Genomic DNA, 25971 nt, shown 5'->3' with positions numbered 1-25971 from the left:
CAACCACTGGCGTTCATTAGTACGTGCAGGCTTGCAGTGACTTGGGCATTATTTGAAACATTCGTTGGCGAAGAGAAACATTGAAAACAAGCCATGCAAGTGGCCTATTTGTTGCGCGCAGCCGCTGCCTCAGCTGTCAACTTCAGTGTAGCAGGGGCATCGTCGCGGGGCATGTAAAGTTCAACCAGCTGCACATCGCATTAGCCTAATTCAATTATTGTTCCAGAAATAAACCTACCCGAAGGCTATCGGAATCATTGAAGCTGGGCTCAGCAAACAACTTGTGGAGCTCATCTCTGGTCTTAATCCGGTATCCCTTGTAGCCATCGTCGGCGCCAAAAACCTTGGGGATATTGACATGGTCCCAAGTCTGGATATCGTTGTATTTGGCGTCCCATCCATGAATATATCGTTCAATGGTGTAGCCTTCATTGCAGATAACGAAGCTAGAAGAAATGTTCTGATTAGTTCCATGATTCTCAAAAAAATCTCACTGGCATAGAGCTACCGGTATGAACTTACATGATGGGATTCAGCTTGTTGCGCAGCATTGTGCTAATCTCCTGGACGGTCAACTGGAGGCTGCCATCCCCGATAAAGAGGATGGTACGACGGTTTTTCAGCTCTTTAGCAGCCAAAGCTGCACCCTGACAAGACCCCAGGGCGTATCCGATACTCCCCCAAAGTACTTGGCTGATGGCAGTAACATTTGCTGGGAAACGAGTATCCCAAATACCAAAGTTGGCGGTTCCAGTTTCGGTCAGAACGATATCATGCTCCTTCAACCACTGACCAATTGTTGGCCAAACCCAGGCGTGCGTGATGGTCTGGCTAGTGGACTTTTCCTCATCTTTGGGCAGCGCGTTGTTGATCCGGGGAGTGGGAGTGGTACTGAGCTTGCCCATTTGCTGAATAACTTTGCGAAGAACCCCCTTCATGTTGATTTCGGGGTACTCTGAATAGCGCACTCGCACATAGTTGCTGTGGAAGTCAATGGTTTTCAGTTGCCCGATCCGGTAGGTGAATCCCGCGGTATTGAAATCAGACTTGATCGCTCCGATACTAAGGATGAGATCCGAGGACTCCACCACCTCTCTCACTCCGGGATTAGATCCATCTCCGGCATAGACTCCGCCAAAGTTCTGGTGTGTTTCATTCACCGCGCCCTTGCCCATTGGGGTAACAAAAGTAGGCAACCCAGAAGCTTCGACTAGGTCGTGGACCTCCTCCAATGCGCGATGACGAATGGCACAGGCATCAACGAGAATGATAGGGTTCTTGGCGGCTTGAAGATACTTCAAAACAACGTCAACCACATAATCCTCCTTCTCGGGATCGTTCTTAGGCGATGCCAGATCAATTGGGGTCTTTAATCGATCTCCGTCAACCTTAGCATAGACCATATTGGTGGGAAGTGTCACATAGACAGGACGACTGCGAATCCAACATTCGCGGATTGCGCTGTCAATCAAGGTCGCAGCATCGCGGGGGTCATTCAGCTTTGCAACGTAACAGGAAATCCCGGCGCTCATTTTGGCGAAGACATCAAAATCTCCATTACCCAGGGTATGGTGAAGAAGCATTCCATCTTTCTGTGACTGAGTAGTCGGTTGACCCACAATATGGACAACGGGGACGAACTCAGAGTATGCGCCTGCAATGGCATTTAGAGCAGATAACTCTCCCACACCGAATGTGGTGATGACGGCACTAATTCCTTTGACGCGTGCGTAACCATCCGCCGCATATCCTATGCCCCGAAATTAGATGAGTCTCCATTTGCGGCTATAGTAGAATAGTCCTTTGGGAAGAGGTGTGCGCAAATCATACCGGCGTTTAGCTCATTACAATTTCCTACCCAGTCAAGATTGCATTTGGGCAAGTAGTCCAAAGCAGAAAGATTGTAATCTCCCGGGACTCCGTGGACAGAACGAATTCCGACTTCATGTAAACGCCGGAACAAGTACTCTGCGGTGTCAATGGGATTTTTCAGCTCCTGCGTAGCAATATCGGTGGATGACATAGTTGAATGGTTCAACTCGTAGGTTGAGTGGGATGAGGGGAAATGCAGGTGAGAGAAACACAAGTACGTGAGAACTTATACTTGTCGAAAGGACGGATTAGTCGGCATCTCCCCACCATAGAGGAAAAAACAGGCAATACCGGGCAGTTTCTCACCGGATCAATTCTAGACTCAAAGGACTAAGAGATAACATGATCGGGGCTGCTTACTACGTCATGATTGGACCGTTGATGTCATACCATATTGTATGTATCACGGTTTACAGTTCTGGTATCACCGACTCAATGGGATTCTTTTTTTCCCTAGCGAATTGACAAGATAATCGTGTTCTTTGGTTATGTTACAGGTGTGAAATCATGGACTTTATCCACGTTGAGGGAGTAACCGTGATTCCGTGAAGCTCTTAACGCTGGGCTGACCTGATGATCCACAACACGATTTGCACCCGCTAAACCCAATTCAATCACACAAATTTCTCCCCCCGCGACACCCGACTTGACTACTTTGGGAACAGCAAATCCAATCTCAAGGACAGATCTGATGGCCGGATCGGGTAAAAGAGCCATGCCTAATAATTCAAACCAAGCCAAGCGCAGAAAGGTGCGTTTTTTTAGGAGAGATGTCGAATTCTTATCAAGATCTCTAACCATTTTAAGCAGGGACAATGGATTACGCGCAGTCGGACTGAGATCGATGCCGGCGATGTAGGGATCTTTGTGACTTGTGACATGGGCAGAGAAAAGAAATGTGTCGCCGAGATCACCGATATTCTCACTCAGGTCAGCAAAATCAACAAAAAAACATGGCTTCGTGTCCACTGTATATGTCCCTGAATCTACCTTTGCTGATTAAATTTCCAGGCCGTAGAAAAGGATGCCGCCCCAGTAGATGATGAGGAATCAGACTCCGACGATGAAGACATCGAAGCTCAAATCCGAAGAGAGCTGGAGGGCCTGCAGCCAAGTCAGAAAAAGACACGTCCAGTTCAAGCCATGCAGCTAGATATTCCCTGTGGTATGTCCATGTTTGCAATGTGCAATGAATCATTGAATTCAAGCTAATTCCGGATAGTTGTCTTCGCTCGATTCAACGACAAATCAGTTGATCCTGTGAAAATTGTTCATGATCTGTGTCTCGATGCACACGCGAACCCGGACATCAAGAAGAGCCGATACATCAAGCGCTTGACTCCGGTAACAATGGTCAAAAAGACACTCAGTGTGGACCTAGAAGAATTTGCAAAGGAAGTTCTGAAGCCATACTTCCATTCAGGAGGCCCACCAAAGACCGTAGGTTTCGACAGGACAGCAACCCTAATTTCTCCCTTGGCCACTGAAAGGCCATGATCTTGACCAATCTCCATTTCAAAGCTGACTTGAACACTGCTGGAAATAGTATGCTATCCGACCTACTTCCCGAGGCAACAACAAGCTCAATCGGGATATCATCATCAAAACTGTCGCCGATATTGTTGGACCCGAACATCCAGTTAACTTGAAACAATATGATCACATGATCCTAGTCGATGTAGTTCAAGTAGGTGTCCATGTGAAATACCTTTCCTGCTAAGTGCTAACATTTTCCCCACAGAATGTGATAGGAATGAGCGTTGTGGGAGGCGATTATGACCAGTTAAAGCGGTTTAATGTTGCTGAGATCTACGACCCCTCACCAAAGGGAGAGGATACGCCGGCAAAGGACAAAAAGGAAGTGACGGATAAAGAGGCAACAGCCTAATTTATTTGAGATACTAAGAGATTGATCGGTCTCAATCGCTTGGGGGAGGCCAAGGTCAAGGTACTTCTAAGACTTATTGCGAGCCCTGGACCGTTTCAATAATACGTATATTAAACATTTCTCACGCTCCCAAGCTGGACATGTTATGACGAATGATGAAATCTCACTTGGGAACTAGGCAGTAATGCACCTGGGCATACGAGATCCTAGAGAACGGTGTGGGCCCATACAACATACATATTGAATATCTAGTTTACTTCGAATCTTCAGCATGTGATACAGAATTAGCCGGTGCAACAGCAATTCTGAAAGAAACTTGAAACCATTCAAGATAAGTGGAAAGGGAAGTTATTTTAGCATTTTCGCATAAACTGGAAACTTCTAAAATCCTTCACGTAGCTAATTATAGGCTTAATACATACAAAATTAAGGATTGTGAAGATTGCAAAACAGTTGATGCGCTCTGCCCTACGGCGCCCGGAAAGCGGAAAGCGGGGCTGTCCGATTAGCCTCTCCGCCATATGTCGTCAGCTACGAAGTTTCCCCAAGCTCCACTTGCTTCTCTTTCCTCCTGCACAGAGGCTGACACAACTCCCCCACCTCCCTCAAAATGGCACAATTTTTGCGAGGCAAGCAGACGGGTATTCAAAGAGACCTTTCTGAAGGCTTGTCTCCTGAGCTATTTGCGCTCGACGACGTTCGTCTTGGCATTCCAGGCAACTTTTTTCCTCTTTGACAGCGAACTAACATTTGGCAATTATAGTTCGAGCGATGCGGTGTGAATTCACAGATCAGCGTGATAGCATACGATCCCGTACAGTCCCTCCTCGCCGTCGGAACCAGCGATACCCAGTTTGGAAGCGGCCAGATCTATGTGTTTGGGCAGGGGCGAGTGTTGCTGGTGCTTGAGCTTCCGCGCAAGGCTTCGGCCAAGTTCCTCCAGTTCTGTGCCGACAAACTTGTCAGTATTGACTCAAAGAATGAGATCAGCGTGTATTCTCTGGAAACCCGGCGTCTGGTGACTTCATATGCACCCCCAGGCCAGGCCACTTGCCTGGCGTCGGACTCAAGTCTTGATTACGCCTTCATTGGTCTTTCAAATGGTCCGTGGAATACCAGAACGCCATACAAGCAGGGCTTACGATATTAATTTGACTTAGGTGATGTAATCGCATACGATCTCGACCGACAGTCCTTGACTCCTTTCAAAATCCCGAACCTTTGGCTGTCACAGAACCCACGGTCCCGCCTCTGCCCCGTGGTGTCACTCGCATTCTCTACCAGAGACATTGGCAAGATCCTCGTGGGATACCCAGAAGGTGCAGTGACATTCACCTTTAAACAAAACATTGCTCAAAAGTACTTCATCTATGAGATCCCTGCTGGTGCGCCAGGCGGCGACCCCGGTAGGCCTTCCAGCGGCGTGCGCAGGCCCAGACTCACGGATGCAATTTGGCATCCAAATGGAATTTTTGTCTTGACTGTCCACGAAGACACCAGTCTTGTACTTTGGGATTCGAAAGATGGCCGCAAACTTCATGCTAGGACGCTCCAGGCTACAAATATTGACCAACCAGGTGGGGGCCGGCCAGATCCAGAGGAAGCAACCGGGCCCAAGGAGCCTATCACAAAAGTAACATGGTGCGCCAAAGAAAATCCAGACGACACGGGACTTCTGGTTGCAGGTGGAAAGCCTGTCCAGGATGTGAACAAGGGTCTCACTTTCTTGGATATGGGACCAACACCTAACTATCAGACATCCTCTTGGCAAGTGATCTCAGGCTATTTTGAGCGGTCAAGAAAACACATCAGTCTCCCAATTCCGCCAGGTGCGATGGCTGCAACATATTGTTTGATTCCTCGCTCCTCGCCATATTTCGCTGGGGCCCATGACCCGATCGCTATACTTGCGGTACTCTCTTCAGGCGAACTACTTAGCATGAGTTTCCCGAGTGGCCACGCAATCACACCCACAAATATGCTCCATCCTTATCTTACATTTGTTCATCCATTTGTAAATAAGGTCACACTGACTCCTGTTTCTCGTGATACCTGGCTTGGGTTAAGAGAGCGCCGGGCACAAGGGCCTAAGTTCGTCTTTGGCGGTGCTGAGGCGAGGAATCCTCTTAAACGTTATGAGAACCGAAATATAGTCACTACCGCTCATGCGGACGGTACCATCCGCATCTGGGACGGTGGCCACGATGATGAAATTGAAAACACCGAGACAATCCAGGTTGATTTGGCTCGGGCAGTGGGCCGAGTTCGCAATATTGAAGTAACCGAGATGTCTCTTGCGGCGAGTGGGACGGGTGAGCTGTCTGTTGGATTGGCGAGCGGCGAGCTCGTTATCTTCAGATGGGGCAATAATGCCTCTTATGGCAGAGAGGAGGCTCCCGGTGCCAATCAGGGCCCTGGGCGGTTGACACCCATCACAAACAGAACAGATCCTGGCTTGAAGACGGGTTTGATCCCTCTCACACTGCTGGATATGCAGCAAGGGCCGGTGACTGCGCTAAAGCACACCGCGGTAGGCTTTGTTGCCGCAGGCTATGAGGGTGGAGGCTTGGTCATTCTTGATTTGCGAGGTCCTGCGATCATCCATGTCGCACAAATCTCCGATTTCCTGAAGGCACCAAAGCGCAGCAGTTTCCGCAAGCCAAGTCGCTCAGATAGTGCGCCAGCTGAGTGGCCCACTCACATTGAGTTTGGTGTGATGACATTGGAAGGAGAAGGTAGGCAATTTTTGGAGACACAGAATATCCAAGAGCAAAGCTAATGTGGTCATTTCAGATTATTCGAGCATTTGCTGCTTTGTAGGCACAAACAGAGGAAATTTGGCGACCTTCAAGATAATTCCAAGCGCCAATGGAGCATACTGTGCCGCGTACGTTGGAGTTTCTAATGTTGAAGACAAGGTCATCAAAATTATTCCCATTGATGCGGATTCCGGCGGTAACGCTCTTGCCACGCCGAATACAGTCGGCGGATTACGGAACGGCGAGAAGATCAACGGCGTTGTGATCGCTGTTACAGTATCTGGATGCCGGATTTTCAAGCCACCGACCGCCAAGGGCGCTCACAAAACATGGGATGATTACCTCTGTGATTCAGCCCAAGTCGTCAAGTCTGAAGGCCGAGGGTACAGTTTAGTTGGTCTCTTCGGCGATGGAAATGCTCGCGCATTTTCTATCCCAGCCCTGAAGGATATCGGATCCGCTAAGATCAGCCAAATCGCTGACATGCGTCGTCTTTCGGAAGCATGCATCACGCCCACTGGTAGTGTGATGGCATGGATTGGGCCTTCACAGATTAGCCTGTTCAACGTATGGGGCAAAGGGTCTACAATGTACGATTTCACATCAGTGTCGCAAAAGTTACTAGTAGTACGTACTAACATTTTCTTAGGGGCCTCTCTCAAGATCGTCTTTATGACCCAGAGAAGGTGGTACCCCCACGCCCTACAATCACTAACATCCAGTGGATCTCCGGCACCCAATATGTCTCACCGGCTGATATGGACATTCTGAGTATGTTACCAGCATCACCGCCCGTGTATGCCGATCTAAGCGATATCTAACAATTATTATAGTCGGAGGCCCAGATCGTCCCCCGTCAAAGCGAATGGTCGAACAAATGAGATTGACCGAGGATGAGCAGCGCAAAGCTGCCCGAGAGGGCCGTGCAAACCAACCACAAGGTGACCAGGAAGGCTGGGGATCATATATGTCACGTCAAGTCCAGGAACGCACGGAGCGCCTTGGAATGGTGGGCGACACGATGGACCGCCTCGAAGAGAACAGCGGTAACTTTGCCGCAGACGTAGGCAAGTACGTCCAAAGCCAAAAGAAGAAGGCTATCTTTGGCGGTAAGTGATCCCCATCTACATATTCCGTTTGTGTTATCGAAGGGTTTCATATCTTTGCCCTTTTTTCACCCCCTCTCCACCCCCTTGCATTCCTTAGTCACGCACTGACCGGTCTTTTGTAGCCCTCGGGTCGAAATTCGGATTCTAGGGTTTTATTCTTAGCGAGGGTCATTCATTTTATTACTTTTACAGGAGGAAGGCTTAGACCGAGTTACTCAAAATGGAGTTTTCGCATATGTAATGATATTCTGGTTCGGACTGTCCAAGCAAGATGGAAGTGTACTAGTACATAGAAGTGCTCCAGAGATTTGTAGCCAATGTTTAAACCAGTTCAAATCAACTTGAACTAAAGCCGCACATCTACAAATCTCATTTCTCGCATCCATTCAAATGTTGCGAAGCCCACGGGTTCAATGTTAGTGCACATGTATGTTTTACTAAATGGCCGATCCTAGCATTCCCACAATTGACAGCTCTTTCAAAGGAGTTATCACATCAACTAGCACTTGAGCGATATACCACCACCTGGGCATCATGCATATCATGACAATATCCGTGGATAGAAGTAGGTAGGTCTTATGTACATGCCTAGGCGGTTAGTCTACTTTGGCAACGTCAAGCGCTATATATCTGCACAGAAATGTTTCCAAGAAGAGGGTTTTATTTGGAAAACCTGATCAACGGTGAAGTTGACAAGGGATATGGCTCAAAGTGTGATCCAGGTGTCATAAAGCATGCTGGTTGGTCATCATATGCATGTAAAATCGAGAAAAACAGAGAAAGGGGTGGCATAATAGAATCAGGTATTCGTTACTGAGGCAATGTAGCCCGCACTAATCAATCAGTGCACCATAACTTCGGACTGAGCAGGGTGGGTGGGCTTCGATTCATCCTTCTGCTCAGAGTCGTCGCCCATCTCCACATCGTCGTCACCTTCACCGCCTTCCTCCTCGTCCAAGTCATCGTCGTCGTCGTCACTCTCTTCCTCGAGATCCTCACTCCCAGCGTCGGAGAGCTCATCCTCCTCATCGTCGTCCTTGCCCGTAGTCACATCGGCTCCCTCCATCTCGTGGTCATCACCCTCGGCGGGCTTGTGTGACTCCTCCAGCTCCTTGACAAGAGCAGCTTCGAGCTCGGCCTCTTCGTGGCCGTAGGCATTGCTGTCATCGTCAAGGTTATCAGCTTCGGGCTGGTCAGGGGGGTACTCTGCAGGGGCAGACTCCTCCGAATCCCTAGAAGTAAATTATATTTAGCATGAGAAATGTGACGAGAGAATAGATTGTAAACATACCACTTGATGGCAAAGCGAGTCACTCTTGGCTTCTCGGCAAGAACATTACGGCGAATGTGGTCAATTGCAGGCTTGGCCGGTGGGTCGGCGATGAGCTCCTCCGAGTCATACTCGTTGTTAACGTAGTAACCAACACGGACAAACTCACGACCGTCGTAGCTGCAAGTGAGGAGGATCACAGTCACGCCCAGGATCTCAGAAGGAGGAATGCGCTTGAGATCAGGTGCATCAGCCTCAAAGATGAATTTGTTCACTCCCACTGGGATGGGGCCGACGAGGAGGGAGTCGAGTTCCTGATCATATTCAGAACTAAGAGTCAATGTTAATGAGGTCGGTCCAAAGAGCAAGTAGATAATATGGCAGTGGTTTGTTGGGGAACGTACGAAGTGGCGGAACCGACGTAGGTCAACTTCCACTCCAGATCTAAGTTGACATCAATGTTAGCAAGGGCGGTTTGCTGATTTGTTGTGTTGATTCAATTGTGGGATCATGGTCATACCTTTGTGAAGCTGTTCGAGACATTCGAAAGTGATCTCAAATTGATAGGAGGCCGTGAAAGTGGCAGGGTTGTTAAGAATCTTAACACCGAGAAGGGAGACAACCGACATGGTGACAGATTATGTACGGGATGAGTGAAAGGTAGGAAAGTGGGATAGTGGGACGAATGAAAAGGAGGTGTGGCTAATTTTATAGGGCGGGTGGAAGAAATATGGGGAAACAACAAAAAATAAGTAGGAGTAAACACAAGAAAGCAATTCAATTTAGGGCCTTTTGTATTCACCGCAAGGAATGCACTGGGTGATCGAGTCCAAAAGCATGATGCGAGGAGAGCGTCCCGCGAAATCCACAACGCGCCCTCTCGCGTCCCCTTGCGCGCTGACCGCCCACGTGATATAGCTGCAGACTCAGCTCGTGCTTTTGAGCTATTCGGGAATTAGTAGTTGTGAAGCACCTTCACTGTGAAGTCAAAGTTACTGCCTTGTAGTTAATACTTGGTGTATTTAGATGGTACAACGATCACGAGTCAGCTTATACTAGTGGCGAACCTTCTCCTTTTGATTTTCTCTCTCCCTTTCTCTCTCTCCCCATTATTCTTTCATCACGGTACCACAATCGTGTCCCCACTGCACCTCTTTCTAACCTAGGTTTTCACCACCTCTCGACTGAAAGTATTGCAGAGTTCATCTCAATCATGGCGGACGACGAGGCCGAGCAGGCTTTCTTTCAGGCGCAAGCCACCGAGGCCGAATCAGACAATGCGATTCCCACAGAAGATCAACCTGCCGACGCCGACAATGATGAAGACGAGGAGGAAGAATACGACCCCTCCAAAACTCTAGACGACCAATACGAGGGAACGACTGAAACACCACAAGATTATGACGATGATTCCACCGCTCTTAACCCGATTGTCTCATCAGAAGACCCAGACACTGGCGCCGCCGGTGAGTCCTCAAATCCTTCACAGGAACCCTCGCTCGCTGAGTCTCAGTCGTCTACCCCAATTCCACCCACAACTGTGACCGCACAGCCCCAGCCCCAGGCCAGAACCATTGGGGGATTTGTGGATGAAGATGATGAAGATGAAGATGAGGACGAAGTCAGAGACGCCGATGAAGACGAAGACGAAGATGAGAATGACAAAGATGAGGCGGACTATGAGCCGCCAGCGGCCCTGGAGGTGGATGACACAGATGCCATGCCTATGACTATGTCTGAAGATCCAAGCTCAGGAAATGCAAATCAAAATACTTCCCCAGATGTACCATTGCACTCGGAGGGCGCGGCCGCAGTGCCAGATCTTGCCAATAGTTCTTATTCTCATGTTCCTGTTCCCAATATTGATTCCTCGGTCTCGGGCCAAGTTTCGTCGTGGACTGGAGTCGCTCTTGATCCGAGCCTTCAAAGCAGTACTGTCCCTACTCCTGTACCCGATGACTCTGCAGCTGACAGATCCCGGTTGCCTCATGACCGGGTGGGCATCTTGCAAGACCGGGTTGACGAAGATCCCCGAGGTGATCTTTCTGCATGGTTGGAGTTGATTGCTGAGCACCGAGGTCGTAACAGACTCGGCAGTGCGCGCGAAATCTACGAGCAGTTCTTGAAGGTGTTCCCCATGGCGGTAAGCCCAATCTACCAAATTCATAACCGAAATACTCCAAAGTTCTAACAAGATGTATCCCTATAGGCCGATCAATGGGTAGCATACGCGACGATGGAATCTGAACTCAATGAACTTTTCCGCCTGGAGCAAATCTTCAACCGAACCCTTCTTACCATCCCCAGCGTGAACCTCTGGTCCGTCTACCTGGATTATGTTCGCCGCCGCAATCCCTTGACAACCGATACAACAGGAGCAGCGAGACGGGTCATCTCGTCCGCATATGACCTGGCTCTTCAATATGTGGGAATGGACAAGGATGGAGGAAACATCTGGAATGACTATGTTGAGTTCATTCGATCCGGTCCAGGGACTGTTGGAGGCACGGGATGGCAGGACCAGCAGAAGATGGATTTGTTGCGAAAAGCCTACCAGAAGGCTATCTGTGTTCCAACCCAGGCTGTCAATGCTTTATGGAAGGAATATGATCAGTTTGAGATGGGCCTCAATAAGCTCACTGTAAGATTTACTGCTTTCTGCAATTGGCGTTTGTATCCTGACTTTCATTCTTAGGGCCGCAAATTTCTACAAGAGCACTCGCCATCGTACGTGACAGCACGCAGCTCTTACACTGAACTGCAGAATATCACCAGAGATTTAGTTCGAACCTCTCTAGCCCGTTTGCCCCCTGTTGCTGGGTCGGAGGGTGACTTCGAGTATGCCCAACAGGTCGAAATCTGGAAGCGCTGGATCGCTTGGGAGAAGGATGACCCGCTCGTTCTGAAAGAGGATGACCCTGCTGCGTTCAAAGCACGCGTGGTTTATGTCTACAAGCAGGCCTTGATGACTCTCCGATTCTTACCTGAGATCTGGTTTGATGCTTCCGAGTTCTGCTTTTTGAATGATATGGAGAATGAAGGCAACGAGCTCCTCAAGCAAGGTATTGAGGCCAACCCGGAGAGCTGTCTATTAGCCTTCAAGCGAGCAGATCGACTAGAGTTCACGTCCGACTCGGAACAGGATTCTGTTAAGCGGGCCGCCAAGGTCAGGGAGCCTTATGACCCCTTGCTTGATGCTCTCTATGACTTGATCGCCAAGGCCAAAGCTCGGGAGTCTCAGGATGTCGCTCGCATCGAAGAAGCATTCGCGAAACAGAGTGCTGGGGGCCAGGCTGTGCCTATCGATGATGATGATGATGACGTTCCAGCTGAAATCAAGGAGCAGGAAGCAGCTAAGAAGGCTCAGATTGAGACGGTTAGAAAAACACATGGCATTCAAATCAATATTCTCTCAAAGAGTGTCTCCTTTGCCTGGATTGCACTCATGCGCTCTATGCGCCGAATTCAGGGCAAGGGCAAACCAGGAGAATTGGCAGGTTCTCGTCAAATCTTTGCAGAGGCTCGTAAAAGAGGTCGTATTACAAGCGATGTCTACATTGCTAGTGCGCTTATGGAATACCACTGCTACAAAGATCCTGCAGCAACCAAAATTTTTGAACGAGGTGCTAAGTTGTTCCCTGAAGACGAAAACTTTGCCCTCGAATACCTAAAGCACCTCATCGACATCAATGATATCATCAGTGAGCTGCACCTTTTATCCCCCCCCCCCCCCCCCCCATTTGTTAGAGAGCGGTACTGACTAACCTTAATAGACGCAAGGGCAGTTTTTGAGACAACCGTTCGGAGGTTTGCCGCCAACCCGGACAATGTACACAAAGCTAAGCCGATCTTTTCATATCTCCACGAGTATGAGTCTCGCTACGGTGACTTGGTTCAAGTCATCAATCTGGAAGCTCGTATGCGCGAACTTTACCCTGAAGATCCTGCGTTGGATCAGTTCACTCACAGATTTTCAACACCTTCTTTCAATCCCTTGTCTTTCCAGCCGATCTTATCTCCCACTCAGACCAGGCCAAAGACACTAGCCACTGGTATTGTGCCAGAGCCTCGCATTGACCAGCAAGAGTCATCTTTCAGCTCACCCAAGCGACCTTACCCCGTTGACGATGATTATGATTCCGATCGTCCCCGCAAGTTTGTTCGCGCTGAGTCTCCATTGAAGGCTGTTCAAGGCCGACGCCTTGACCAACAGAAGCGTGCTCCACAACTCAACGGCTCAGCCACTTCCTCATACAAGCCACAAGGATCACCTGCTCCTTTGCCCCGGGACGTGGTTCATCTTCTCAGCATCATTCCTCCTTCATCCGCATACCTCGGCATTCCTTTCCTTTCCCCGGAAAAAATGGTCGATCTTCTTCGTCGAGTCGATATTCCAGCCTCTACCGCCCAGATTTCCCTGCCAGCGAACTCTCGCGGGCCTAGCACGGGCCAGAACCAGTACTCTGGTAAGCAAAATTACTACCTAAGCTTTTCTTCAAGCGATCAACCAACTGACTCCAAGAATAACAGGCTCCTACCGCTGAGGCTCATGCTAGCGTTCACTCTCATGCTCATTTATCTGCTGTCCATAATATTGCCACCTCCATACCGTTTCATGTCCCTTAATCTTCGAGGCGCAAATTTGGTGATTCTATTCCACCAACATCCCATAGCCCTGGAACGAAAGTCTCTTGCCTTTATTCTTCATTTTTCGGGGCTGTGGTGGTATTCATGCGTTGGTCCAAGAGCTTGTTGCATCTGCCGGCGTCGGTCTGATTGGCATTTTTTCCATTTTTACTAGGCATCGGGAGCCCTGCGGTCTCCTTTGGGTTTCATTTTTTTCAGCTTCATTCTTTTAATTCGAGGGTCACCTCTACATGTACATTCCCCAAATAGTGCAGATATTACTAGTAGTTATTATCCTCCAAGGCTGACAAATAACAAATTCTAGGCTCTTATGCCAGATAATGCTTTCAAACTAATTTGCCTTCTTACTAGTACCTACCAGGTAGTACATCGGTGCCTACATAGAAGCTTTTATCTATTAAACACATCAATGTGCATGACTCCAAAGTTGAAGGTATCTAGTACATAACATTCCTATGTATACTAGTAGTACATACTACCTCTCTAGCACTTAAGTGGTTGTATTCAAACCCCCCCTCCAAGGCTCAACCTAATAGGTACCCAGGTTCTTGCCTTCAAATGTTCGGAGACAATAGGTACCTACCTAGTACTAATTATGGTTCCAAGGTCGAATACAGTCGCTTGGAATCAATTGATGCTGAATGCAGGTCCCACTAGTCATTTATGTAATATCCATGGATGAATCATCAAATCTTCCTCAAGTGCTGGGAACCTTTACACATGTGCAGGAAGTATATTTTGCTATAAAAATTAGTCCTGCTTTAAAGTCACTCCAACAATTTACACATTTCAAGATTCCAGGGTCAAGTTCAAACGGTTTTGATTTTAATAGGTGGCATGAACTCAAGTCATAAAGCTCACATGCAGACTAGGGCCCGAGGCCTGGGGGATCAGTTACCTGGTGTATGGCGGCCGATACATAAGGGCCACCCAAGGGTCACATCCCAATTTCAATTTCTACATGACTTCACCACCCTCAAGTTTCCCGCCCGTATTGTATTTATCACATACAGGTATATCTTAAGAGATTTGATCTAAATACGGGTCACTTTCAAATAGAATAGACTTGAGAATAGACTTGGGAATAGACTTGGGAATAGACTTGAGAAGGGACTTGAGAATAGACTTGAGAAGGGACTTGAGAATAGACTTGAGAAGGGACTTGAGAAGGGACTTGAGAAGGGACTTAAGAATAGACTTAAGAATAGACTTGAGAATAGACTTGAGAATAGACTTGAGAATAGACTTGAGAATAGACTTGAGAAGGGACTTAAGAAGGGATTTAAGAAGGGACTTGAGAACAGACTTTAGAATAGACTTAAGAATAGATTTTAGAATAGTCTTAAGAATAGTCTTTAAAATAGCCTTAAGAATGGATTATATTTCTTCTATTTTAAATCCTTGAACTCCATTATATGTTGAATCCTTAAACTCTATTATATGTTGAATTGCTGCACTTTCAATGTTACACATTAAATCTCAAGTATGAATATGGGGTCACATGATGCACTATTTTTTCTGTGATTTCTATTTTTTTGATACCTAGTATGTCTCATACATATGCCCGAATCCCTTAGATAGCCTTACTTTGTTTAGCTACTAATATTAATAAATGAAGCTTAAGGGGTTTAGGATTAAGATATTCCTAAATAGGATCCAGCCCTCTACTATACGCGATCCTGTGTTTTTTGCAGTACCTGATTGGCTGAGAGGCCCAAGGTGGGTCCAAAGAAAATGCCACAGCTGTGGTCTCTGATTGACACCAGTCGCCGCGCGCAAGCACGGTGATGACACTTGTAAATACAATACAAGGTGGGTAATGAAGTTAAAAATTGAAATTAGGAATTGGCAGTAGGGTAGGGGCCCTTATCGGCCGTCGTACCTAGTAGATCACACGCATATATAGGTCTGCGTGCCCTGCAAGTTCTATATTTTATTCTTCTCTTCCATTATTCTACTTCTTCCGGGTTTCTCTTTTCTTTCTCTAGCCTTCTTTCGTTAAACATTTAGTAATTCAAAATCTGAATATTCAATATTTCGTATATTTCACAATTTGATTTCATGTAGAATTCATAAATTCTATAATAAATTCTGATACCTACAGATATTTATCAAAATAAAATAGCCAAGGCACATTATTAATACCCAAAGCTTTATATCCAGAGTAGATATACCCTTAAAGTCTTTTAAAGTAGCAATTAATAAATCAATTTTATCTAGGTATATAATATTCATTATTTATATATTTTATTTATTTATTTATATCTGTCAAAAAAGTCAAAATTCACTATTTATTCACAAGACTTCGTGTTTATAGTACATCTTCAAAGCGCTAAGTAAGCAATCGATTTTATGTAATTTCTCAGTCGATTTTCTATACATTTTGGGGTTCGATTTTTTATGAGATTCAAAATTTATATATTTTATCTAGTTATATCTATAAAAATAATCAAAATTCACTATTCATTCATAAGACTTTATGTTTATAGTACATCTTTAAAGAGCTAAGTAAGTAATCGATTTAATGTAATTTCTCAGTCGATTTTCTATACATTTTGGGGTTCGATTTTTTATAAGATTCACAATTTATATATTTTGTCTAGTTATATCTTTAAAAATAGTCAAAATTCACTAAGTCAGCAATCGATTTGACACAATTTCTCAGTCGATTTTTATACATTTTACGCTTTAGTTTTATATAAGATTCGAAATTCTGTACAAATCACAATGTCTTAACCTCATTTTACTAAACAATTCCTAGTTAGATTACGCTCTCGTTTCAAAAACGGCTTCAAGTAGAGAACATGAACACGCTTAACAACATATGAATGTTCTTGTGTACCTGCCATAACAAAATACCATCAATCTCGTTTGTCAAGTAATAAATAACTTTGCCCGAGCCAATTTGAGAACACTTTTCTTTTTACTATAGTATGCCATGATTCAGGATTTCGATTTTTCTCCTCTCTTTCTCAACCTCATTGTCAATCTTCTCTGTTCTTTCCAGCACTTGAGTAAGGATCATCACCAATATCCCAAGCTTCACCCTGAGAGCCCTACAGAGATACAAACCATAACCTAGCCCTCTGCCCTGACTTCCCGTCCGAAGTGGGGGTTGAGCGAGATCCGTACCCTTTTTGTCACGTCCGATCTTCCTTCTCGTCCTCCCAATATCTTCATCCTCATTGAGTAGGTTTCTTTGTTTTTTTTTTTCATTCTTCATCCTTTTCTCTGCTATCCTCTTCTTCATTTATTCTCTGCTTCATCATCTTCATCATCCTTCTAACTTCTTCACCCTTCTCTTCTTCATCCGTTTCTTGTTCTATCATTCTCTCACCTTGTTCTTGATTCTCCATTGTCATCATTCTATTCTTGACTCTCTTCTTCAAAAGCCTCGGTCAGCAATCATATATAACTGACTTTCCCCCTCAACTTCAATCTTACTGACAAGCTTTCCTTTAGATCACTTCCAGTATGGATTCATACGCTGGTCTTTACGAAAAGGGCCAGGAGAAGGCAATCCAGCTCCTTCCAGCAGCAGGTGGACCCATTGACAATGCTGCGTCCGGCCTGTCAGGCATTGCATTTGAGGCTGTTAGTTCCAACCCATCAGATGTTCCCAAGCCGACTTCCCCAGAAACGGAGCATCCCACTCCCGTCCCTTCTCCCCCCACACAAGCCAACAAGGACCGTGACATGGTAAGTCACGGCTATGTATATTCTTTTATATCTGATCGTCCTGCCTGATGATTAAAATATGTTGAATGCTATGAATCTCAACACAATGGATTTGTTGAACTAACAACGTTTAGCTTCTCGAAACTCGACCCATTGCCCGTGTCGGTTACAATAAGTCGGGCAAAGAAATCGATGTGACCATGAACACCTATCCGATCGAAAAATACCCCACCAGAAATGTCTACCAGTACGAGGTTGGTGTCCTATTCTTTTGTAAATCAACACTTCAAACAACCAAGCTCACATTTGATAGGTCAATGTGGTTTCTAAGCTCGAAACAACGAAGCCAGGCATTGAACAGGATCGCCGCGTTCTCCGGCGAAGCTTCAACTGTGACACCCGTAAGAACAGCCTTCCTGACGCCATCTACGATGGAGCAAGAACCGCTTGGTGAGTTGGACCAAATTGATACTTTTTATTATTGATTGATGCTTATCAAAATCCAAGGTCTTCCATTTACCTCCCAGAGGGTGTTCATGAAAGATTCAAATACACTGGTGGTCTGACCCGAGCTGCTGGTACCAAGACGGATCTCTATGGCAAAGAGGTCGTTCTCACCATGCTGCCTCGGCGTAAGATCAATCTGACCGTTATCTCCGAATGGCTGCAGAAGAAACATCCTCTGGATGAGTTCGTTATTGAGGCGTTGAGTATGTTTTTTTTCCGTTAAATGATTGTTACAAATACATATATACTGACCGGGACTTGCAGATTTCCTCGACCACTTGATTCGAGATTGGCCCACAAGGGAGTTCACAGCCCACAAGCGAGCATACTTCTTCCAGAACCTCGAGGAGACCCAATCACACAGAGATATTGCGCATGAGTTCCATTACTCGCTCGGAGGTTACTCGGGGGCCACATGCTATCGTGGAATCTTTCAAATGATTCGACCCTGCGTCAATGGTCTTCTTCTGAATCTCGACACTGCTCATGCAGTTTTTTTCTCTCGGATCAGTCTTCTGGGCACTATGAAGGGAATTTGTCAAGTGAATTCCGACAATGAACTCACCAAAATCCTTCGCCCCAAAATTGATGCTAGAAATGCTCGACATGCCAGTCCGGCATTCACCAAGCTCAGCAAAATGCTCAAGGGCCTTCGAGTCCAGCCAGACTACGAAGGATGCCCTTTTAAGGACAAGAGCTTTATTATCCAAGGTCTCATCGATGGCGGTGCTGCTGAATACAATCTGAAGATCACCGACAAGGCTACTAACAAAATTCGGAGTTTGACGGTTCAAGAATACTTCCTTGAGAAGTATAACATGACCTTGGAGCAGCCCTTCTTGGCTCTTATCCAAATGAGCAAAAAAGGAGTCATTTATCCCGCCGAATTGCTGGTCATCAAGAACCTCCAGCGATGGCCATTCAAGTTGAACGACCAGCAGACAGGTGATATGATCAAGTATACTGCGAAAAAACCCGCCCAACGTCTGGAACACATCAAGAAATGCAAAAATATTTTGAGCCATGAAAATGACCCAAACCTGCAACACTTCGGACTTCGGATTGGGGAAAGCATGATCAAAGCCAAAGCTCGTCTGCTTCCCAACCCCGAGATTCAATTCGGAGGTGGTAGTAAGCTCAACCCGGGAACAACTGCTAAATGGGATCTTCGTGGAAAGAAGTTCTACAAGACCAAAAAGACCCCTCTCAGCTCATGGGGAATCGGCTACTTCACTGGGAATCGTAACGAGATCAACTACAATCAGGTCCAAGACTGGCTTGCACAGTTTACAAGAATCTACAAGCAGCACGGCGGGCTTATCACACAAAATCCCTTCAGCCTCCCCATGAAGAGTGATATCGGCGAAGCAATGCGTGAGCTTTACACGAGAACAAAGGATGCATGGAAGGCTGAGCCACAGCTTCTCATTATCATTGTGCCTTCGAAAGATGCGTTTGTCTACCTCCGGATCAAGAAGTCTGCCGATTGCAGATTTGGAGTCCCTTCCCAGGTGCTGCAATCGCAGCGCTGCATTGACAACCGACCCCAGTATCATTCGAATGTTCTCATGAAGGTCAACGCCAAGCTCGGCGGAGTGACCAACCGTGTACTTCCGACTTCGAGTGGATCAACCCTGAAGCCCAACTCTATCATCATCGGAGGTGATGTGACACATCCGGCTCTTGGTGTCTGGACCCCGTCTCTGGCGGCCATGTGCATCTCTAATGATGTCAGTGGAATCAGCTACATGGGCGGATGCCAGTGCAATGGTGACAAGGTCGAGATCATTACCGATGACAACGTGATCAGTATTCTTGGACCTCTGCTTAGAAACTGGATCCGCACCGTGGGCAATAATGCAGCCCCGAAACAGATTTACTATTTCCGAGATGGTGTATCGGAGTCAGAGGTGAGCGGCGTTCTGAACAAGGAGGTTCCAGCCATCCGCGCCGTCTTGGCCACTGCTTGCAATATGTCTCATTGGCCAGGAAAGCTCTGTGTGGTTATTGCCAACAAGCGTCACCACCTTCGTGCATTCCCAAGCCCAACTGACCGCAAAGCCGCTGACCGCAACGGCAATCCTCTTCCTGGAACTCTTATCGACCGTGAAGTCACTAGTCCGCATGGCTGGGACTTCCTTCTCTACGCTCACGCTGCTCTACAGGGAACTGCTCGGCCTGTTCATTACAAGGTTGTCCTTGATGAGATTGGCCACAAACCCGAAGAGCTCGAGAACATGATTTATGAGCAGAGCTACCAGTATGTCCGTTCTACTACGCCCGTATCGATCCATCCGGCTATCTACTACTCCCACTTGATTACTGCACGTGCTCGTCACCATGAGGATGTCGCATCTTCGGCCGGTCCCCAGAGTGGTCCTAAGATCCCTCATGATCGATCAAACTATAAGCCCGAGACACTCCCGACAAAGCTTCTCCCTATGAAGGGAGGTGACCTGCAGTACTCGATGTGGTGGGTTTGATTGGACCTGAATTCCTGATTTCTGAGCAAATTTTTTTTTTGCAACAATAAAAATAAAAAAAAATAAAAAAAAAAGGAAAAAGGGAAAAGGGAAAAAAAAGAAGAAAAAGAAGAAGAAAAGATTCTCTGGACCCAAGAAGGGGGAAAGAGATAGGAAAAAAAAGGGGAAAAAAGAAAGATAAAACAAAGATAAAACAAAGATGAAAAAAAAGATGAAAAAAAGATAAAAAAAAGATAAAAAAAGATAAAAATAGGAAAATTAAAAAAGAGCAAAGACATGCGAAGGGGGAAGGAAAGAGATGTCTGATTATTTCTGTTTTTTCGTTCTTTTTGTTAGTATCGTTTTCCTATCCATTTCTTTCTTTTCATTTTTATATTTATTCTTTGTATTTTAAAACCCGGTACAAGAGTAAAGCAATAAGGGGGCGAAAAAAGAAGAAATAAGTCTCGATACTACTCTTGAGTATACATGAACTGGGTCAGTCTATTGGGAATTATTCTTCTATGTGGTGAAGATGGACCCTTTACGGCCTCTGCTCCTGTGCGATTCTCACTCTGTGTTCAATGTTGTGTTGAGTTGAGTTGTTGTGTCTATACATATTGGTGTTGTCTTGACTCTCAAGCTTTTGGTGTTTTGAGAATTCTATGATTCTGCGATTAATTTCTGACCTTCTGAGGTTTAGTGGTTCTAAACTTCTTCAAATGTTTGAATCTATGCTACTATGTATGATTTTCTGGCCGAATAAGAAACATATCAACGTCACGCAGATAAATTGTAAGTGGATAATGAATCTGCGATTGCTGTTATTCGGATAGTCGATATTCAAACCAGCTGGTTCTTTCCTCTTATAGCCGTGCAACTATTCAAGCCAGTCCCACACCAATCGTGTCTCATAGTTCCTTTTCATGTTGGTTTCAAATGTTCAAATGTTGTCTTTATACATAACCATGTGGACTAAATCAATGTCATGCTGTGTGATTTTTCTGGCTTCCTCCCTGATTTTGCTAATGTTATTTATAGGTTTAGATTTTTTTTCCCATAAGAATACACGCCATGGATTCATATTCATAGATTGAAATAATCAATGCCATCAACAAGCAAAAATCAAATAACCAATATTGAAGCCTCAAGTGCTGTAACCAAGATAATCATAATAATAAAAACAAACAAGGCCAAACTGGCGAATGATATGATATAGTACATGCAGAGAGCATAACATGAAGAAAAGATGTTCGAAGGTTGAAAAGATGATCAATACAATATTAAGAATGCTGTGACGACATAATACATGAAACGGAAACAATCCCGAGGAGGAAGAATCATAAAAATGGATTTTTACTGTGACTGATTAGTTGTCCTGCCCTTTAACACTGGAATTTTTTTTTTTTTTTTTGGGGGGGTGGGTAGTATCATCGTTCATGGGGGGCATATAATGCATCCTGGGTTTCGAATCACGGATAGTGATCCCATCCTAAGGGGTTAAACTTCATCACCAGCAATCGGGCCGGAAGATAAACAGAGATGGTAAGGATAGGAAAGGAATGCATAAGATAAGAAGGTAAAAAGAGGAAGCGAAGGGAGCAGAGATGATAATGATATGATCGAAATGGAGAGGAAAAAAATCAGCTGAGGCCTTGGGAAGAACCGAGTAAAGACAGCATGTCTTTATCAGCTCATGCGGTGGTACCATTTGTCATGGGCACATTATCCGGTTGCGAAACGTTGGGTTCGTCGATGCCTTCCATACCATCTGGCTTGAGGTCTGTCGAAAAGTCTTTAGTTCCATCAATGGAAGACCCCTGCTCTGCTTCTCCGTCGAAACTGAATGGCATATCAAGGGCGACCCCACTGTTCTTCTTTGTCTTTTTCTTGCTTGGTTCCGATGCACTTGCTTTCGTACCTGCCGTTGTACTTGGAGGGGCAGGTCGTTTCTGGGGACTGGAGGTCGGCCCTGAGATACCGGGCATGGGTGGAATCTTGCCGGAGGCCGGTAGACGAGGTTTAACGGCCATTGGCCTTTGCTTTGGTGGAAGCTCGAGATCTTCCACAAGGGGTTCGTCGCGGTTGGCGTTGAGCTTGCCCTTTAAGAAGGGCTGTATGAGGCCGATTTGTTCGGATAGACTGCTCGTCGAAATACGGGAATATGAAGGTGGTGAAGGGTAGACAGTAATAGTCTGAATGGTGTTCGTATTCTGCGACTGGGCCGCATTGTACATCCGGTTCTGGAGGAGATGGAGCGGGACACTCAGATGAGACAGACCGAACTCGCGATCGAGACCCAATTCCTTGAAGCCAAAGAAGTCCTCATCGATATCCTCTGCGAAATCACCACCAACGAATTGCTCGCTCCCGTCATTGAAGGCATTAGAGCCGTCCTCACCACCATCCGCGAGCGCAGGGCGAAGAAGTTCGGTAAGAAGCGACTTAAGACGATCGTGGGCTGTGAACAGCTTAGTTCCGAGTCGATCAACATCCTCCTTGATATAAGACTCAAGTTCATCAATGTTGATTCCAACTCCAGAAAGAGTATGAAGTACAATTTCTGGCTCAGTGTATGCTGACTTCCAATCAGTAGCCGACGTCGCCATTTCCGGAGTCTCGGTCACTGGAACTTTTGGTGCCTCCATGTACGATTTGAAAGTTTCGCCAATCTTGTGGAAAAAGTCAGACGTAATTTCGGTTGCAACTTCGATAGCAGATGGTTGATATTCCTCAAAACCAGTGTGATAGAAAATTTTGGCAACAGAGCGTTGCAGGGCTGCTCGGCAAGTTCCGGGGGCAATAACCGGGCCATTATCATTCATGACATGAGGTGGGACATCCTGCTCCACGAAAGGCTCCGGATTGTATTTTTGGAATTGATTTTGATACATCTGGAAAGCAATGAGATTTTGTTGAACGAGTTGGGAATTGAGTGGCTTGCTATACATACCTGTGATTGTATCTGCATCTGCTTCACGATGCTTACTTTGGAACAGATCTTGCGGGTTTCCTGCATCTGTCGCATGTTCGCTTCGATCTTGCGAGACAATTTGCTGTCGGGCTGTAGAAAAGAACCCTTGGGGAGGATTCTAAGGTATTCTTCAGTGGCATCCACGACATTGCCTTGTGCATCCTCCTTCCAGGCCAACCGCTCCGGAAGATCAGGCACACCCGACATAACGTCGTAATAATAAGGAATCATCTTTTCTTCCTCGCCCTCGATCCCTTCGGCAAGGGTTTCCCCGGCTGCCTCGGGTTCCATTCCCTGGGAGGCGTCATGCAACTTATCACCTTCAACGGCTGCTTGCCGTTCATGGCGAAGCCATCGTCGCATGCCGGCTTTTGTTCGAAGTAAGGCCGGTTCATCTGGATTGACCTTATCGCCTTTGAGAAGGCGATGCCGCTCCGCAGCAATGAGAGCTCGATCCTTCTTTGTTACTTGCTTCCATACTTTGTATTCCGGGTCTTCCAACTCTGCACCGGGACCTGCCAGGGCGCTGAGGACCATGGCAGACGCGATGGGTGCGTCAATTTCCATAGAATCATCTTGCTGGCTGGCTGCAGCGCCCAATCCGGGAACTGTTGGGTCGGAAGGAGTATGAGATCCAGGGGGTGGGGTACCGAACCCATTTTGACTCGCTTCCATTGCGGTGTCCGAATCCGCACGAGCAGGTGCTGGGGGCTGACTGGACCCAGTCCCCGTAGGTCCTTCAGAGCCACTGTGGGTATTGCGGGACGGAGCAGTACCTTTCTTGGACGATTTACCAGGAGCCTTCCTCCCGCGAGAAGACATGATGGGCTCATCATCGCTTTCTTCGGCACCATCAAGCTCTGCTAGCTGAAGTCGACGCTCCTCGGCCTCTACTTCAGCCCGATCTCTGATGACGATCTCAGGGATGAGGGGAACGAGCTTCTCAGTTTCCTTCCGCATGTAGAGGGCATGTTTTCGCAGGAAATGTTCGGGATTCGTGTTGTACTTCAAACAGTTCATCCAGATCAGATTCAGATCATCCACGAAATCTTGCTTGGAACGGTATTGCAGGCCTTTGAGCTTTTTGGTCATTGATCCAAGATCCATGGGGTGTTTAATAACTGGCATTAGACATTAGTATGATAAACGTAGGTTGGGGTTTGCGGTTGTTGAAAGGGCAGGAGGCGATTCTCACTTGTATAATAATCTGGCGCATCCCGTTTATTGACACGGGTCAGGAAAGCGTTAGAATGTTCTGTCATGGCCTTGAGTTCACTCAGAACCTTTTCCGCAGCTTCATAAAGCTCCTCTTGGCCAATCTTATCCTCGCTGGCCCACTTGCTGCGATTCTTGCGCACCTCGCTCAGCAAACTTCGGAGCTCAGCATCAGACGCTTGAACCATGTCGCGCTTCTTGTCAATTCGGGCGATAAGATTCTTCAAGGTTAAGCTGGAAGCTCCGAGGTTGGTATTACTCAATGAGCTATACCCATTCGACCCAGCAGCAGCGTTGTTTCCATTGGCATTTGCTTGTCCCGATATCTCTGCATCAACTTGTCTCTCAGACTCTTCTAGTCTTTGCTGTTCAAGCATGGCGTCTCGGTCATTCTCAAGGGTGTAAAAGAGCGTGTGGAAGCTGCGCCTCGCAGCCTCCTCTGTCGCTTTTTTATCTTCTTCGAGTTGTTTCCGTATATCTTCCACTGTCTCTTTTTTGGACTCTTTAGATCCATCGGCGATTATAGACACAGCCGTGCCCGGACGTTGAGCGGATGCGGGAGCGAGATGGGCGTCCTGCGACGGTGGTACAGATTTCAATTTCAAAGGCGACTCAGTCGAATCTATCATATCCGCGTCATCGTCGTCATCGTAGTCGTCGTAGTCGTCGTCAAGTTTGCGGGTGGTCTTGGGGGGTGCTGCAACAGAAGCGGCCGGCGCATCGACGCGTTCATTTTCAAGCTCGGACGGGTCGATCTCCGCGACCGCGATATCGGGCGATTCGTCAGGTGTATAGTGACCCGAAAAAAGCGCGTTGATTTTCGCCTCACTGCTGCGGAACAATTCACGGAATGAAGCGATGCGCGGGTCCTCTTCGACGGTGGTATCCGGCTCGGATGTCATACTACCGGCATTCGGGCCCTCGGCGCTGACCGAGCCGCGTGTTTGAGGGGTTCGCGAGCCAGACAATGTCTTTATCAAGCCATTGACCGGGCGCGGAGAGTCCTGCTGTTCATCCGGAGGGCGGATATTGCCTGGTGGCCAGGCGTTGTGACCGAGCGACATGCTCGCTCCAAAACCCCGGTTCTGGGGGCGGGCGAGACTCGATTCTCCACGGTTGATATAACTAGGCCCAGAAATCACAAGGAAGTTGTTTTTGGAGGAGAAAAAGGCATCAAGAGAAACCGCACGCTCGGCCGAGGCGACTGGTGATATCGAAAAGGCCTACAGCGATGGGGAGGAGGGGAGGTTTGATGAAGAAGACAAGAACTTCTGTAAGGAAGATTGGACGAGGGTGAGGTACAGTTACGGCAGGAGTGAAGGCGGAAAGTCGCGGCAGATAGAGACAATCTGCTTTAGGCGGTTTATGCTGATCGCAAGGCTACTCTCACTTCCCTCTCCACTTGAATACAAGAGATCTGATAACTCCGATCTTCCCCAGCTTCTATTCTCTTTCTTCTCTTTTCTTTTTCTTTTAGGAGAGTTGATTGTTGACTCGTTATGCTTTGAGTGCCTACCTTCCTCATCATCCAACCATCTCATATTTCCATCTCCGTTATCTCTCCACATATGACGCACAAGGCAGCAGCTG

The 25971-nt window shown here is 46.8% G+C and overlaps 7 protein-coding genes across 7 annotated transcripts; 4 read left to right on the top strand and 3 right to left on the bottom strand.

Moving 5' to 3' along the window:
- Window positions 1-104: 104 nt before the first annotated feature.
- On the bottom strand, window positions 105-2023 carry N7466_008871 (alpha-keto acid decarboxylase family protein; the record flags this gene model as incomplete). The annotated part of the gene is made up of 4 exons (XM_057168260.1): window positions 105-188; window positions 239-446; window positions 523-1750; window positions 1831-2023. The coding sequence occupies 4 exons, from the start codon at window positions 2021-2023 to the stop codon at window positions 105-107; spliced, it is 1713 nt and encodes a 570-aa protein (XP_057018891.1).
- Window positions 2024-2563: 540 nt separating this feature from the next.
- N7466_008870 (THUMP domain-containing protein) lies at window positions 2564-3760 on the top strand (the record flags this gene model as incomplete). Its single annotated transcript, XM_057168259.1, has 6 exons — window positions 2564-2623; window positions 2683-2802; window positions 2884-3037; window positions 3095-3312; window positions 3419-3559; window positions 3614-3760. The coding sequence occupies 6 exons, from the start codon at window positions 2564-2566 to the stop codon at window positions 3758-3760; spliced, it is 840 nt and encodes a 279-aa protein (XP_057018890.1).
- A 610-nt stretch (window positions 3761-4370) lies between these two features.
- N7466_008869 (uncharacterized protein) lies at window positions 4371-7776 on the top strand (the record flags this gene model as incomplete). Its single annotated transcript, XM_057168258.1, has 7 exons — window positions 4371-4457; window positions 4524-4863; window positions 4921-6495; window positions 6554-7109; window positions 7169-7290; window positions 7353-7628; window positions 7751-7776. 7 exons carry the CDS (start codon window positions 4371-4373, stop codon window positions 7774-7776), a joined length of 2982 nt encoding a protein of 993 aa, XP_057018889.1.
- Window positions 7777-8469: 693 nt separating this feature from the next.
- asf1 (nucleosome assembly factor ASF1) lies at window positions 8470-9527 on the bottom strand (the record flags this gene model as incomplete). The annotated part of the gene is made up of 4 exons (XM_057168257.1): window positions 8470-8860; window positions 8920-9228; window positions 9303-9342; window positions 9419-9527. 4 exons carry the CDS (start codon window positions 9525-9527, stop codon window positions 8470-8472), a joined length of 849 nt encoding a protein of 282 aa, XP_057018888.1.
- A 584-nt stretch (window positions 9528-10111) lies between these two features.
- Window positions 10112-13442, top strand: rna14 (cleavage polyadenylation factor subunit RNA14; the record flags this gene model as incomplete). The annotated part of the gene is made up of 5 exons (XM_057168256.1): window positions 10112-11041; window positions 11108-11539; window positions 11594-12599; window positions 12672-13364; window positions 13429-13442. The coding sequence occupies 5 exons, from the start codon at window positions 10112-10114 to the stop codon at window positions 13440-13442; spliced, it is 3075 nt and encodes a 1024-aa protein (XP_057018887.1).
- A 3577-nt stretch (window positions 13443-17019) lies between these two features.
- N7466_008866 (putative eukaryotic translation initiation factor eIF-2C4) lies at window positions 17020-20213 on the top strand (the record flags this gene model as incomplete). Its single annotated transcript, XM_057168255.1, has 5 exons — window positions 17020-17244; window positions 17358-17477; window positions 17537-17673; window positions 17731-17933; window positions 17995-20213. 5 exons carry the CDS (start codon window positions 17020-17022, stop codon window positions 20211-20213), a joined length of 2904 nt encoding a protein of 967 aa, XP_057018886.1.
- Window positions 20214-21886: 1673 nt separating this feature from the next.
- On the bottom strand, window positions 21887-25445 carry N7466_008865 (SAGA histone acetyltransferase complex subunit SPT7; the record flags this gene model as incomplete). Its single annotated transcript, XM_057168254.1, has 3 exons — window positions 21887-23086; window positions 23146-24287; window positions 24362-25445. The coding sequence occupies 3 exons, from the start codon at window positions 25443-25445 to the stop codon at window positions 21887-21889; spliced, it is 3426 nt and encodes a 1141-aa protein (XP_057018885.1).
- Window positions 25446-25971: the final 526 nt, after the last annotated feature.

This window comes from Penicillium verhagenii, assembly GCF_028828195.1.
Source record: "Penicillium verhagenii strain IBT 33310 chromosome Unknown utg000008l_segment0_segment0, whole genome shotgun sequence".
Lineage (NCBI taxonomy): Eukaryota > Fungi > Ascomycota > Eurotiomycetes > Eurotiales > Aspergillaceae > Penicillium > Penicillium verhagenii.
The sequence above is the reverse complement of the archived record's forward strand: the minus strand, read 5'-3'. Positions and strand labels throughout refer to the sequence as shown.